The following is a 17677-nucleotide window of genomic DNA, read 5'->3' on the forward strand; positions in this document are numbered from 1 at the left end:
TATTCAAGAAGAAATTCTCCAGGATGAGTAAAAGTTCACCAGGCAATAGGATTAAGAATGGATATTCCATGCTGGGAAAACTGTTTCTGTTACTATTTGTCAAAGTAATAGAAAACTTCGTTTCTGTGAGGAAACGAGAGAAAACCTGTGTAGGTGGACCATAGAAAATACCTGAGAGAGTGATGAGAGGTAGCCAGTGCTTTGCAGGTCATGTTTGGATTTTACTCAAAATACAAAGTGAATCTATGGAAAGGTTTAAAAAGAGGAATGACATGGATCAATTTTCTTTTAAAAACAGGTCTGTCTGCTGAGGTTTAGAGAATGGGTTATAAGACAGATAGAACAGAGAGGCTTATGGGGATACCAACATAATTGTACAGTTGAAAGGTACCCTGGTTGTGACTTCAGCAATAAATGTGACAAAATATGGATGGATTCTAAACATATTTTGAAATTAGAATACAGAATATCATCTTTGAACTGACCAAAAGAATTCAAGCTAGTAAAACTACTTATTCTGATTTTCTTTTTCCTTTTCTTGAGCACTCAATACCAGGCTCTTAAACACGAAAATTGACACCTGCTGTCTTTCACCCTTATTCTGCTCCTCTGCTCCAGCGAGGGCATTACAATGGCCCCAGAGAGCTTGTTTGAACACACGTGGCTGGCTGTGTATGCAGTATTGGTGATCCTTTTTAGACTACCGCTAATTGGGCTGGGTTCCAAACAAGGGCTCTGTCAGGATAGAGTGGAAAGGATTTGTTTTGATCTGTGAAAACTATCCATGTGGAAATGATGACCATAGCAGCATCACAACTCCAAGCTAGGACCCCTGAACATGGCCCCCTTTTCTCTGTTCATCAGACGCATACTTGTTTCTTCCTAGTTTACCTGCTCCACTGTTGTAAACATCAGAAGTGTGGACTTTCTTCCTATTAGCTGTTTTAATCCTAAGGTTCATGTTTCAGAAAATGATTTAAAATCTATCATTTAATGACATAAAAATAAGAAACTTTTCTTTTTATCACTTATTACTTCCCAATCCTATATTCTAATTTTATGAACGTATTTATTATTGGCAGATTTCCTTCACTTAGAGTATAACTTTCATGAGGGCATAAAATAGATGTTCATTCCATATTTGTTAGAGGATTGAATAAATTAATGCAGTGTTCTGGTCAAAGATCACTAAGACAGAATGAAAAAAAAAAAACAATAGGCATGAGAAGAAGGATAAAGTTAGTATTTTATATGTTTTCTTTGTTCATTTTTCCCATCTATTCATGTGAAACAGAATTATTAAATGTTAACAATTAGAATTTCTATCAAGATGTTATTTATAGGTTCTTTTAGAGTCCACTGTATCATTACTTCAGACTCCACAAGAAGAAAGCCCTTTGCACTCCATATGTTTGAGTTGAAGAATTTGGCACAGAGAAGTGGGGTGGAAGGATGAAGTTCATCACTCAATTGTGATGGAAGTGGAATTGGAATTCAAGCCTCCTGAATCACCATCTATTGGCCTTTCTAAACTGTGAAGGTTACCAAGGTAGGGACTGTGTCATTTTCTTCTATGGGTTGGCAACTATACTTTTCAGGAAAAAAGTAAAATTAGCAAAACTAGTCTTAATGAAGCAGATACTACTGTTGCCCCATGATTCAGTTGAGGACATTGTGTTCTAGAGAGATTAAGAAACTTGTCCATAAATAGTAAATGGTAGAGTGAGAATTTGAGCCCAATTCTGTCTGAATCTAGACCTTGAGCTCTTAACCATTCTACTGAATTAAAAAATGAGGACCTTTTGCTACTTAGCAGCATTTTAACACTATTAAGTCAAAATCAAATCTGCCAAAATGGCATTTCCAATTACTCTTAAGATCTGACTAAATTTATTTCCATCTTTTAGCTGGTGACTTCATGTACTAATCTTTAAGGACATTGAAAACATTTGACGTGAACTCTTTTTGTTCCCTTTCTCTGTAACTTAGCTTCACCCACTCTCAGTACCTTATCTGTCATTTCAAAGGAAGATTTGTACCAATTTCTTTCTAATATTAATTCTCCCACTTGTTCATTTCTTTTCCAAACTTTGGTTTGTACCTTTATCATTGGTATCTCTCCCTTTTGTTACCAGGCTCCTCCATTTCTCCTTAAAAACATAGTCCCAATGCTCTGCTAGTCCTTGAACTAACAACATTGCTGAAGGTTCAGTTAATGCCTCCTGTCACTGTTTATTTATCTCCACTTTCACTTAGAATAGTTTCACATTCATGGCTCCATGCTAAAATTATTCCAAACTGTAATTCCTTCCCAAGCAACCTCCAGGCTATTCTCTCTTTGAATTTATATAGTGTAATAATACACCACAAATATCTTGACAAGGCATTCATTTTATGACTCAAATGCAGCGTTTCACCTCTATCATCTTCCACTTCTACTCTGTGTGTGTGTGTGTGTGTGTGTGTGTGTGTGTAATAATCAAATCAAACCCTATGTCTTTCCCCATATTGTTATCTCTTTCTGAAATGACTCAATCTCTATCAATAAATAATTCCCCATTATTCAAAGGCTAATTCTAAATACTCCTTCTAGTGCATCTACTGTGACTCTTTACTAATTATATCTTTCCTTTTTTACTTTTCTTGTTTTAAAATCTATCTTAGTTCATAGTATTAGGGGGGTACAAACATTTTGGTTACATAAATTGCTTTTGTACAGTTTGAGTAAGAGTCATAAGTGTGTCCATCACCCAGACAGCGTGCATTGTACACATTAGGTATGAATTTATCCATCCCCTTCTCCCCCCTCCCACCTGCTTGATTTCGATGAGTTTTATTTCCATATGTGCACATGAGTGTTATTGGATTAGTCCAGTTTAATAGTGAGTACGTGTGGTGTTTGTTTTTCCATTCTCGTGATACTTCACTTAGAAGAATGGTCTCCAGTTCCATCCAGGTTAATTGCCCATCAATACATAAGTGGATTAATAAAATGTGGTATATGTATTCCATGGAGTACTACTCAGCCATAATTGTATCTTTTATGGGAAATATTTTCATTACACTTTTGAAGGCTTGAAACAGATAGCTTTTGATTGTGTTTATTCACAAATAAGTATTATCTGATCACTCTATATGAAAAGCCTCTTAAGGATAAGGATGGTGTGTAATTAATTTAGCAAAATGAATTTTCAGATTTCAGAAGAGAATTCAAAATACTTATGGAATTTCAGGACAACATGCATAATTAATACTGTTTTACCTTGCTTAGCAGTATGGTAGATTATCATATATACTTGATAACCATTATATTTAGGTTTGGTTTTTTTGTTTTTGTTTTTTTTTTTTTTTGAGACAAGATCTTGCTCTGTTGCCCAGGCTAGAATGCAATGGTGTGATCACAGTTCACTGTAACCTTGAACTCCTGGTCATGACCATGCCCAGCTAATTTTTTTTTTTAATTGTTATTCTTTGTAGAGGTCAGGTCTCACAGTGGTGCCCAGGCTGACCTCAAACTCCTGGCCTCAAGTGATCTCCTGCCTTGGCTTCCCAAAGTACTAGGATTACAGGTAAGAGACACTGTACCTAGCCAATTCAGGTCTTTCTATAAGCCACATTAGAGCATAGAGAAAACTTCTCACATGTTTTCTTTATTTTTAATCCAAAACAGGACTGGATCTACGGTTATATGAAGAGCGTCACTACATTTATGCAAGGTGTTAAAATGTAAGTAATGGTCAAAATTCATGCTAATGACTTGGCTATTTCAAAAAAAATAAGGAAATAACATCTCCAGTTACCAATGAGATAAAACCCTTGAGAGCTAACTAAACTCCACCATTATCACCTCCTGTCTTGGGTACAAACTAATGTTCTAATCTTGGGAGCAAGGTAGTTAGGACGAAACTGCTTCATGAATATTTAGGTTCTAGTTTATTATAAAATATTCCTGACTTTTGTGGTTTCAACAAAGGGTATGTCCGAAACTCTCAGTGGGAGGAGGTAACAGCCTTATCAATTTGAGTCACCAGTTGGTTATGATGTACTTTAACTGGGTGACATTATAAGAAACGTGTTTTTACTCTCTCCTGGATAATTGAAATCAGCATTCAAATCTGCTGTTATCTCTCAGGCTAAAAGTACCCTTGGACTCAACTTCCCTCTTCAGATTCCATCTATGAATAGTGCTTCATGTTTAATTGCCAGATGAAATATAAGACACCTTACTATCTTTAATGTAGTATTATCTCAGTCAAATAGAATTTTCTCAAGTTCTTATAAAATATCTCTTTAAGCTGTAATTTTGAATGACTCTATCAGAAAAATATCTAAATGTATACATTACAAATATAAGCAAACTTACACTAAAATATTCTTAAAGTAAGCACATATCCAAATTGTATAAGCCTTGCTTGTGCTTTATGGCAATTCGCAAAAATAGAATCAAGTAAGACAGATCCATTGTGGTGTGTTGCATTTATGGACATACCTAATTTATTCTGTATAGATTAATTCAAATATTTCACCTGAATATTACTCAACAATGGAAACATAATTCTATATTTAAGACTTTTTTGTGGCCTTCTCCAAGTTGGAAAGTTTATGCAAGCACAAGTGCTTATAAGCTGCATATACAAAGACTCATATTAAACCAAATATTTTCTAACTGCTACATTAAATCTTAAGAATAATTAAGTTTATGTGCATTTCAAAGTATCAGAAAAACCTGGTGAGAAAATCAAATATTTAAATTGTTTTAAGACACCTTTTATCCTTGAATCCTAATTGTCAAATACTATAACCAATGTAATTAATTAAATATTTATTGTTTAGAGTCACTCAGTAAAGTCAAATGTCAATGAAATGTAATTACAACACATACAACAGAGAATATTTCTTCCTTCTTTAAGATATGTTTCATTTAATAATTAAAGCAAATAAGCTGAATGCTTCAAGTACCTTTTCCAGACCTTCTTCCTTGAGACTGATCACATCCAAATCAAAATCTGTTCGTAAGCCATTGGTTTTGTTGAAAGTTATTCTGCCTGTGAGTCCTTCCCAGTGTGCCTATGGAAACAGAAAAAAAAAAAAAAAAAAGATTATAAAGAGGCAAAGGAAGAGAAGATAAAACATTTTTTCACAAAAAAAAGGAAAATGATCTTAATTACTTTTCATTAATTTACATTGCTATAGATTTTTAAAATAGGATATTTTCCTAAATAAATTATCCTAGTTTCAGCTAGTTTCAGTATAAAACTTATTGTAAATTTTTCATTTTATACAATACATTTTTCTAATCATAACTATTTTCTATGAGAAATTTGATTTTTTTTTATTTCAGAATATTATAGGGATACAAATGTCTTAGTTACATGGATTGCTTTTGTACTGCTTGAGACAGAGTTATACGTGTGCTCATCACCCGGATGGAGTATATTGTACCTGTTAAGTGTGATTTCACCCATCCCTTCCTCCCCCCCTCACACCTGCTTGATTTTCATTGAGTTTTACTTCAGCACAATTCACAACTGCAAAGATGTGGAATCAACCCTAGTGCCCATGATTTCATGAGGCAATTAATGTAATGTAGTATATGTATACCATGGAGTTCTACCTAGCCATAAAAAAATGAATTAATTCCTTTTGTAACAATCTGGTCGGAACTGGAGACCATTCTCCTTGGTTAAGTATAGCAAGAATGGTAAAACAAACACCACATGTATTCACTATTAAATTGGAACTAGCCGAACAGTACTCATGATATTATGTTTTAAATAGTGAATTGTTTTTAGCAAAGTGAGAAGAATTTAGTCACTTATTATGATAAATGAGATATGGAGTATCTCACTGGAGGTTATAGATAGAACTACTGTTATAAAATACCACTACTAAATTCATAATAATATGAAATGAAACGGCAATGAAAGAAACTGAATCCAGGAAACCTATATATGCCGCTTTAATTTCACACATTTGCCCTAGGATAATTAACTCGTTATTTTACTTCCCCAGTTAAACTGGGAAAAATGTATTATAATTACTTCATATTAAGCTGTACTTCCTGTAAAAGGAGCTTTTCATATACAAGGAGGTGGGAATATAATAATATAGTTACATAAGGTTGTTACCCTTTAAAGGTGAGCAAATATCAGGACTTTTTAAAAATATAACAAGTTTTTTCATTCTGTTGGTTATATAGCCGAAAGTATAAGTTTTCCATTATTTGTCATTTGGTAATAGCATGAAAAAATCATTATATATGAAATTTTTAAATGATGGAATGTATACTCATGACATTAATGTTTAAAATAATACATACTGAAACTCAAAAGAAGTAAATCCCAGTAGATAAAGGGTAACATTTCAATAAGGATTACAAATTATTATCATCATGACTACATTTCTCAGACTCAATGTGGTTTTTTGGGTACTTATGTGTAGGGATTTCAAAATAGTTTTAGGCTAATAAATTACAAATGAAATATAAAAATTACAAAATATATCTATATACATATTGCAGCATCCCTTCTCTAAAGTTAAACGTGTTAACTGGTCTCTAATACGGAAGAAAAATTATTTTTAATCCAACTTCTTCTAAAGAAAAAAATTTTAGGTAGTTAACAAAAATACATGATAGTACAAAAATAGACCAAGGGACCAAAAGCACAAGAATATAACTATAGAATAGTAAAACAAATCTGGAATAGAGTGAGCATTAAAAAATGTACACAGGTGAAACTGTAAAACTAATAATTGTATCACAAATTCAATTCCTCACTTCCTAACAACCAAAGCAAAGAAGAAAATATGATGAAACACAATATACAGAGTCTACAATTTAAGACGTACCAGCTGCTCAGGAGAAACAGCTTTTCCTGGTACTGAGACCTGAGAGAAATTTCTCCTGTTGGTCCTCATAACAGGGACACTGTGTGATTTAGTGGACAAGGTTCTCAATTATACCATACAATTAATACAATGGGGAATGTCATACAACTGCTTCTTTTAGGGCTGCTCAACATGTCATGGTCTCAATACTCAAGAGCTGAGTTAAAAAAAAATCAATTCTTCCACTAGCCAGGCCTGTAGACTACTCAGGCCTGTTCGCAGCTCTTTAAAGCTCAGTTTTACACCAGAAGTCAATGTTAGGATGTGGGGCAACTAATAAGCTGCATATTCTTCAGAAAGTATTAATTTACCTATCTGAGGTTTGATAAGAAATTAGAGGAGGAAAATGTATAGATATTCTTTGCCAAGGACCTAGAGATTCTTAATAATGACCTTATCTGAGCTTTTATTTTTATCATGAATAATTTATTTTACAATGAACTGATGATTTATTTTAAGTCATTAATGAATATCTTATATGGTAATAATATCTATGATATTTTATAGCAAAGATTAAGGCTCAGTTAAATTTTCATCTATGGAAAGATCCTAAGCTAACAAAGAACTTTCCTGTATGATGGGAAGAATAGAAAGAAAATATATGTGTATGTATATGTGTATACATGTATAATCATTAAAAATTTTTCCTTTTTTTCTCACTATGGGCATGCTTGGTCTATAATTATAATAGATATAATAAAAAATGATATATAGTCATGAGAATGGTTGTATTATACAATGAAGTAAACTTTATACTTTCATTAATCTATATATTCCATTTTATGTCAACTTTTAATACAATTAAAATAACTATGCATTATATTAGGAACTATTCCTCTAAATAATTACAATGTAAGCTTCACAAATTAGGTGTAATTTTAGTGTAGTACAAATGATATTCATGTTAAACATGCATTTCATATTTTGTTGCCTAAAATATAAACACTGTTTAAATACCTATCTCTCTTCATAAATGAAAAGTAACACACATAAAGATTCAGAAAGGCAAAAGCTTACAATGTCATAAATCATGCTTTCATGGGTCATAGCACCATGATAGAAATTTTGATGGATATTCCATTTATTTATAATTGAATTCCCCTCCCCTTTTATTTGATATTATTTAGTAAAAAAGTTAATTTTGCTTATGTAGGGGCAGAGGGAAAGTTTAGTTTAAAGATAAAAGTTAAAGGTCACTTGATAGAAAAACTTCAATAAATACTTCATTCAGCATGAGGACAAAAAGGACAAGGCAAATGTGTTTCTCCTGACATACCTCTTTAATTAGACTCATAAAGCGGGTCCCAAAGCGCCAGGGTTTATGTCGATTACACTGCAAGGAGCTGACTGTCATCTGGGGAAACTGTTGGACGGCCACAGACACCACGTGCACAGCATCATACATTAGAGCAGCATCAGTCTGAAAGGCAAGGGAAAAGGAAATATAGAGAGTTAATACAATGTGTGAAACCTGTGGTAAGTGGTTTGGAAATGGAGGGAAGTGAGGGAAATACATATCCCATTTTTCTTTATGTAAGAGAGAAAACATTATCTCTAACATGTTTTGGTTCTCTTAAATAAGACATTGTTATCAAATTACTACATCAGCTCCATTAGAACATTTGATCCAGATTCCCTTCCCTAAAGTTATAACCCAATTACATATGGTCCTAGTATCTCTGTTGAAATAGGAAATGTGTGAAGACATTCTCTATTTCCCTTTTGTCACTTTCTCAGACTCTTTCAGGATCTTGCTGTGTCTCACCGCGCGCGCACACACACGCACACACACACACACACACACACACACAATGCAATTGCTAACATTTTGAATGGTTATGTTAATTACACATTGTATATAAATGTAAATAAGTAAACATTTCCTTGTATAGGAAGAAAAAAAGAGATTTTAAAGGAGATTTACTTAAAAAGCTTAAACTCTTTAATTGCTTTAACCTTTTAACTTTAAAAAGATATAAAGCCTGATCTTTTCTTCATCTCAAATTTTTAAAAGGTTCAATCTCGGAAATGATGCTACAGTTTTGAATCTCAATACATGTATTAGTCTCTTTTCAAGAAACTAAGCTTAATCTTTTGTACTGTTTCCTTTACCCAAAATTTCCATATGAATAAAAATTCATTTAGCTTCTCATGTAAAACAAATAGGAATTCTACTGCGTTTGCACCTGCTCAAATGATCAATCGCTTTAGAGGATGATGATAAAAAATAAAATGTTTATAAGTCATAATAAAACAGAGGCTCAGCAAACATCAAATGCTGTGTTAAATGGACCCTCACGTTTGACAGATCAACGCCAGGCTCACTACCTACAGAAGAGGACCACACTGACAGTACTGGTAGTAATGAACTTTGGCCATCTGCTTGGCATGCTTTAGAATAAAAGCATATATTTCCTCTTCTCATTCATACAATTAGTGAGCTGTGAAATGAATTCCAAAATGAATAGGAACCCTGTAGATTACAGTATTTGCCATGATACAATAGAAAATGAGTACACACAATAGCCTTCAAGCAAATGGATACTAAGGAGGCTTACCACATAAAATGCAAGATGGCTAAATAGCACAATGCAATGACAGAACATAATAATAATACCATTTTATAGTTCATAAATCTCTGGGGAATATAATTCAGATTCATAACCTTCATTTTATAAATACCAGCTGACTACTTTTACATACTCTGATGGCTGCATAGTGAAAACTGCACAAGTGTAGTTAATATAGGCATACATCATGAGCCTGGGGATTAGACTGATATTTGTCTTTGGCCTGAGTTAACATTCAGAGGACATATTTCATATATCACACAGGTGGTCACAAAAGTAGTTACAAAAATACAAAAGATATACTTTAAATTTTTAAAATATATCACTGTCAACAACATTTCTATGTCAACATAGAAATGAGCACTTTCAGAAATCACTAAAGGAAAGATAAAGGGTAATTTGCAATATATAACACAAAGGAAACTTAAAAATATCCATATTCTTTTTAACCCAGTAATTCCTATTTCTGAAATTTGTCCTATGAAAAATCGAAGAATAATGGCTACATACATTGTCTGTTAAAAAAAAAGAAAGAAAGAAAGAATGGAAATCTACTGACTCTCTAAAATACAGAAATACTTAAACAAATTCACCATGGTATTTTATACAGTCATTAAAAACCAGGCTTTGAAAAATACTCAATTAGATGGGAAATTATATATAATATGTTAAGTGTAAAATTAGATTATATAGAACTGTCTTTCCAGCATAAACCATTGTATGTGTCTTTATAAATACTTAATATGTTCTATTTAATTTATTTTATTCTCTGAATAATAGTATAATAAAAATATTCTGATTGTTCTCACTTTATAAATGGCAAAACTAAGGTTGGAAGAAGTTAAGTCATTAACTGAAGTCACATAACTTAGAAGTGGAGGGGCTTGGACTCTCTGCTCAGGGATAGTAACCACCACTACATACTATATGATCAACAACAAGAAAGCAATCAAAGGGAAGAAAATATACTAATTTTCTTCTAAATAATTACCACTAAAGTGATAACAATTATTCTTGGGAGTAGAATTTTTTGTCTTTTTTCTCTTTATTTTCCACAGTTTTTAAAGATGAACATGCAATGTGTAAGGAAGTTTACAAACGCAACTGCAATTTTTCCCAAGGTAGAAATTTTGATCTATTTCTGCAAAAATAACTAAAAGAACACAAACTAGAATATTCTTCATCTCTTAGTTTCCATGAAGGTATCTTTTCATGTTGTATTGGCACATATGATTGTATGTGACTTATATGAAAGTCCTTAAACAGTAACCTTAACTAATACGATAATGCTAGGAAAGAATTTTGCCTAATTAAGAGTTTGAAAGATTTTTTGTGGTATATAATTTCAGCTTCACGATCAGAGGACACATTAGTTGATAATAAAACTATTTAAAATTTGTGATAGTAAATGCAATTATAAAAGGAAGATAATATTATAATATTAAAGTGTAAGATAAATACAGCCAGACACAGCAACATGCACCTGCAGTCTCAGCTACTTGAGAGGATGAGGCAGGAGGATCACTTAAGTTCTGTTTGGGCAACATATTGCATGAGACCCTCATCTCTAACTACAACGATAATAATAAAATATAAATATTAGAGAAAAATAAAATGCATAAATAGTTAAAAGGATACTAATCAAATTACTTCTTGAATTCCCACTTTAAAATATGTTAATTTATTATAAAGCAATAAATAGAACTTCTGAAACTACTTTCTATGACATTTTCTTCAGTTTAAGGTGCTTTTTTTGTTTTACTTTTAGACTAGTTTTACTTCTAGGTGCAAAACTGTACACCTGTAAATTTTTCTTCCTTTGAAGAATTGTGAGAAAATTCTAGTGTTTCAAAAATAGTTTTTTATTCTCAAATAAATGCATATACTTGAAAATTTGTCTTCCATTAGTAATATTATTAGCTAACATTCATTGAGTATCTACTATGTGTGAAAGACCCTCTTTAAATTATTTCTTTTAATTCTCACAACTATGATCCAGTTGGAAACCCGTCAAGTTTGTATGAAATAGGAAACTAAGGCAGAGAACAGTTAGGTAACTGGACCAAAATCATAGCATGTAGAGGAAGAGCAGGATTGAATCTATTACAGATAATCAGTGCAGAGTTCACATCCTTCTCTGAGATTCTTGATTAATACTCTACAGGGAATAAGCAAAATACTTAAAGTGAATTTGAAGTTATGCAATATAAGAAATATCAATAAGCACTTGAATGCATTAATCTATATAACTTTCGAAAAGTAGTAAATATTCACATATTGAAAATGTACTGCAAAGAAAGGAAAATAAAGATAGCAGAGAATTTGTAAACATAAATTGTAAAAATACAAAGATTTTCCTGCCCTGCCCATAACAACCTATCCCCATGCAAACCATTGGAGAGGCTTGAGGACAGGCCTCCACCACCTCGCAACACTCTTCAAGTACCCAGCATGCCACCTGGGAGCCCAAGATTGTCCCATCAACACTATTGCCATCACCCATAACATGCATGCTGTTTAGAGGCTCAAGAACTCATCCACCCACCCAGCCCACCATTGACACTACCAGCACCCAACCAAACTGCATGGATGTCCAAGTATCAGCCCGTCTGAATCCACTAACACTGTTGCTCACATGTGTCATCTGGGGCCCCAAGGATAGGTACATTCAGCCCTCAGCTGCCACTAATGAGACCTGAGCACTGGCCCATCTGACATCTCCATCCCCAGAAAAACTGCACCCAGCTTCCACTAGCAACTGTACCCTAAGCTACTCAGAAAAATCACAGATACCTCTCACGTTGTTTCCAACCAAAGAAATCATATAGACACTATACTATTGCACATACCCAGAATCAAAGCTAATGTGCCCTACCCAACCAACGGCATAGATACATCTACAGGAAAAATTCTTTCCCCATAAAATTCAATCCAAAAAATTGAAAGAAGCAACTATTGCACCAGAAGCACAGATATGAACATAAGAACATAAGAAACATGAAGAAACAAGGACATAGTGGTACCACCGAAGAAACACAATAATTCGCCAGAAAGTTTCCAATGAAAAATAAATGTATGAAATGCCTGAAAAATGATTCAAAATAATGATTAAAGAAGCTCAATAAGATTCAAGAGAACACAGATAAACAATATAAGAAAACAAAAAAATTCAAAATATGAATAAAAAAAATACTGGCACTCAAATGTTTACAGCAGCACAACACTCAATCACAAAGATGTGGAATCAACCCAAGTGCCCATCAATACATGAGTGGATTAATAAAATGTGGTATATGTATACTATGGAGTACTATGCCACCATAAAAAGTGGTAAACTAATACCTTTTGAAACAACCCAAATGGGACTAGAGACCATTTTTCTAAGTGAAGCATCACAAGAATGGAAAAACAAACACCACACATACGCACTATTAAATTGTAACTAATTCTATCAACACCCATGTGCACATATGATAGTAAAACTCAACGGAAACCAGGTAGGTGAGAGGAGGAGGAGGAGAGGAGAGGTAAATTTACACCTAATGTGTACAATGCATGCTACCTTGGTGATAGGCACACTTATAACTTTGACTCAAACTGCACAAAAGCAAAAGATGTAATCACAACCTTTGTGCCCCCATAATATTCTGAAATATAAAAAAAAAAAGTCAAGCCGAGAATAAAATCAAAGACTCAATAACTTTGACAGCAGCAACAAAGAAAATAAATTACCTAGTATATAGTTAATCAAGTAGGGGAAAGACCTCGACAGGTAGAACTACAAAACACAGAGGAAGGAAATCACAGAGGATCCAAACAAATGGAAAAAACATATCACGCTCAGGGATCAGCAGAATCAACATTATTAAAATGTCTATACTATGCAAAGTGATTTGCAGATTCAATGCAATACCTATTAATATACCAAAGTCATTTTTTGCAGATCTAGAAAAAATAATTCTACACTTCATATAGAATCAGAAAAGACTCTGAGTAGCCAAAGCAACCTTAAGCAAAAAGAACAAATCAGGAGGCATCACTTTGCCAGACTTCAAGCTGTATACTACAAGGCTATAGTAACCAAAACAGCATGGTACTGGCACAAGAACAGAGACATGGACGAATGGATAAGAACAGAGAATGGAGACATAAAACAATCCTTATATTGCTATCTGTTCTTTAACAAAGCAGATAAAATGTACACTGGGGAAAAGAACTCTATTCAATAACCAGTACTGGGAAAATTGGATAGCTACATGTAGAAGACTGAAACAGGATCCGCAACTCCCACCACTCACAAAAATTAATTCACAATGGATAACAGACTTAAACCTAAGGCATGAAACTATAAGAATTCTAGAAGAAAATGTTGGAAAAACTCTTCTAGATATCAGCCTAAGCAAAGAATTTATGAAGAAGACCCCAATGACAATCACAGCAACAATAAAAATAAATAAATGGGACCTGATTAAATTAAAAAGCTTCTGCACAGCCAAGGAAACAATCAATAAAACGAATAGACAGCCTACAGAATGGGAGAAAATATTCACATGCTATACATCCAATAAAGGGCTAAAGGGTTAATAACCAGAATGTATTAATACAAAGAACTCAAGCAAATCATCAAGAAAACATCAAAACTCTATTAAAAATGGGCAAAAGACATGAACAAAACCTTTTCAAAAGAAGACAGAATAATGGCCAATAAACATATGAAAAAATTCTCAACATCTCTAATCATCAGTGAAATGCAAATAAAAACCCCACAATGTGATATCACCTAACTCCAGTGAGAATGGCTTTTATCAAAAAGTCCCAAAACAACAGATGCTGGCATGGATGTGAAGAGAAAGGAACACTTGTACAATGTTCGTGGGACTACAAACTAGTTCAGCCTCTATGGAAAGTAGTATAGATACCCCAAAGAACTAAAAGTAGACCTACCATTTGACCCTGCAATCCCACTACTACATATCTACCCAAAGGAAAAAAAGACATTTTATAAAAAAGATACTTGCACTCAACTGTTTATAGCAGCACAATTCACAATCACACAGGTGTAGAAACAACCCAAGTGCCCATCAATACATGAGTGAATTAATAAAATGTGGTATATGTATACTATGGAGTATTGCTCAGCCATAAAAAAAAATGGTGAACTGATACCATTTGTAATAACCTGCATGGAAGTGGAGACAATCCTCCTAAGTGATGCATCGCAAGAATGGAAAAACAAACACCACATTTACTCACTATTGAATTGGAACTAAATTTGTGATCAACACTGATGTATACATACGGTAGTACAATTCAATGGAAATCAAACAGGTGGTGGGGAATAGGGGATGGAGGTCTTTACAACTAATGGGTACAATGCACACTGTCTGGATGATGGACACAGTTATAACTTTGACTTGAACTCTACAAAAATAATTCATGTAACCAAAATGTTTGTACCCCCATAATATTCTGAAATAAAATAAATAAATAAATTATAAATAATAATAATAATAATAATAATAATAATAATAATAAGTGGAAACCTCCAAGGTCTAGTGAAAGATTTAGACATCCAGATACAGGAAGTTCAGAAATTCCAAATAGATACAATTCAAAAGGTCTTCTCCCCAGCACATTATAGTTAAACTGCCAAAAGTCAAAGACAAAGAGAGAATTCTAAACACAGCAAAAGAAATGTGTCTAGTCACAAAAAAGGGAATCCCCATCAGACTAATAGCAGATTTCTCAGCAGAAGCCTTATGGGCCAGGAGAGAATGTAATGATACGTTCAAAGTTCTGGAAAAAAAAAAAAAAGTCCAGAATACTATACCTAGCAAAGTTCCTTTGTAAATAAAGGAAAAATAGTCGTTCAGAGACAAGCAAAAACTGGGGGAAATGATCAACAGTAGATTGGCATTAAAAGACGTGCTTAAGTCTTATACCTGGAAGTGAAAGGACAATATATACCTTCATGAAAACACACAAATGTATGAATCCCACCGGTATAAGAAGAGAAAAAACTCAAATATTACCACTACAGAAACGTGCTCGACCACAGTGATAAACAATAAGGGATATAGAAAGGAACAGAAGATATTAAAAAGAAAAAAAAACCCAGAAAACAATTAACAAAATGACAGGAATAAGTCCTCACATATCCATAATAACACAAAATGTGAACAATTAAATTTTCCACTCAAAAGATAGAGGTTCAGTCTGGGAGTCCAAGGTGGAAGGATTGCTTGAGCTGAGGAGTTAGAGACCAGCCTGATCAAGAGCAAGACCCCATCTCTACTAAAAATAGAAAAATTAGCTGGGAGTCATGGCATGCACCTGTAGTCCTATCTACTTGGGAGGCTGAGGCAAGAGGATTACTTAAGCACAGGAGTTTGAGGTTGCAGTGAACTATGATGATGCCACTGCATTCTACCTGGGGTGACAGAGTGAGACTCTGTCTCAGGAAAATAAAAAAAGATATATTAGCTGAATGGATAAAAAAACGCATGACCCAATTATATGCTGCCTAGAAGAAACTCATCCTCATCTCGTTGGTAAAGAAACACCCATAAACTGAAAATAAAGGGATGGAAAAGAATATTTCATGAAAATGGAAACTCAAAACTAGCAGGAGTAACTATATTTATATAAGATAAAAAAAAGACTTCAAGTCAAAAACAGTAAAAAGAGAAAGAAGGACATTTTATAATGATAAAAAGATCAATTCAGCTAGAGGATATAACAATTCTAAGTATATATGCAGTCAGTACTGTAGCACCAAGATATATAAAGCAAATTTTATTGTATCTAAAAGAGAGTGATAGACTCCAGTACAATAAGTTAGGGACTTCAACATCTGACTTTCATCATTAGAGAGATAATCTAGACAGGAAATCAACAAATAAACATTGAATTTAAGCTGAACTTTAGCCAAATGGACTTAATAGGCCTTTACAGAACATTTGATCCAACACCTGCAGAATACATTTTCTTCTCATCAGCACATAGAACATATTCCATGATAGATCACGATATACCATATGTTAGGCCACAGAACAAATATCAACAAATTTTAAAAAATCAAAATCTTATCAAGTACATTCTCAGACCACAATGGAATAAAATTAGAAACCAATAACAAGAGGAACTTTGGAAACTGAAAAACCATGGAAGTTAAACAGCATGCTCTTGAATGAACATTAAATGATCAAGGAATAAACAAGCAGGAAATCAAAAAATTTCTTTAAAGAAATGAAAAGACAAACACAACATACCAAACTTATCATATACAACAAACACAGTACCAACAGGGAAGTTTATAGCAATATATACCTACATCAAAAAAGGAGAAATATGTCAAATAAATAACCTAATGATGGAACTAGAGAACTAAAACCAAATCAAACTCAAAATTAGTAGAAGGAAATAAATAATAAAGATCAGAGCAGAACTAAACAAACAGACACTAAAAAAACAATACAAAGGATCAATGAAACAAAAAGTTGTTTTCTTTGAAAAGATGAACAAAATCCATAAACCGCTAGCTAGACTATCCATGTAAAAAAGAGAGAAGGTCCGAATAAACAAAATCAGAAACAAAAAAGGAGACATGACAATTGATAACAGAGCAATACTAAAGGTCATCAACAATAGTTTTTTTTTTTTTTTCTTTTTGGTTAAAAACTAGAAAGATGAGAGAAAATGGATAAATTCCTAGACACATAAAACCTACCAAGATTGAATCAGAAAGCAATAGAAAACCTGAACAGACCAACAACAAGTAACAAAATTGAATCTGTAATAAAAAGTCTCCCAACAAAGAAAAGCCAGGAACAGCATGACTTCACTGCCATATTCTACCAAACTTGTAAAGAACTAACACCCACTCTCCTCAGAAAATAGAAGAGAAGGGAATTCTAACTCATTTCATAGAAGAGAAAATATTTCAGGGAATTGCCAACATTACCCTAATATTAAAACCAGGCAGGGACACAACAACAACAAAAAACAGAAGAAAACACAGGCAAATCACTTTAGGTCTAGGCAAAGACTTTATGGCTAAAAACTCCAAAATACAGTCAACTAAAAGAAAAATAGACAAATGAAACTGTATTAAACTAAAAAGGTCCTACACAACAAAAGAAATAATCAACAGAGTAGTAAAAAGACAACCTACAGAATGAGAGACAATATTTGCAAACTGTTTATCTATTTATCCGTAT

The 17677-nt window shown here is 33.3% G+C and overlaps 1 protein-coding gene across 1 annotated transcript in view; it reads right to left on the reverse strand.

Annotated features, from left to right (window-relative positions):
- LOC105815781 (glutamate receptor ionotropic, kainate 2) overlaps positions 1-9278 on the reverse strand; it is a 293383-nt gene extending 284105 nt beyond the window's left edge. Inside the window, exons 1-3 of the mRNA XM_012651025.1 lie at positions 9240-9278; positions 8165-8308; positions 4960-5067 (exon numbers count right to left, since the gene is read on the reverse strand). Of these exons, the coding sequence (XP_012506479.1) occupies positions 4960-5067; positions 8165-8308; positions 9240-9278 (291 nt within the window). The remainder of the gene's footprint in view (positions 1-4959; positions 5068-8164; positions 8309-9239) is intronic.
- Between the last annotated feature and the right edge of the window lie 8399 nt (positions 9279-17677).

This window comes from Propithecus coquereli, unplaced genomic scaffold (genome assembly GCF_000956105.1).
Source record: "Propithecus coquereli isolate 6110/MARCELLA unplaced genomic scaffold, Pcoq_1.0 Scaffold345, whole genome shotgun sequence".
NCBI lineage: Eukaryota > Metazoa > Chordata > Mammalia > Primates > Indriidae > Propithecus > Propithecus coquereli.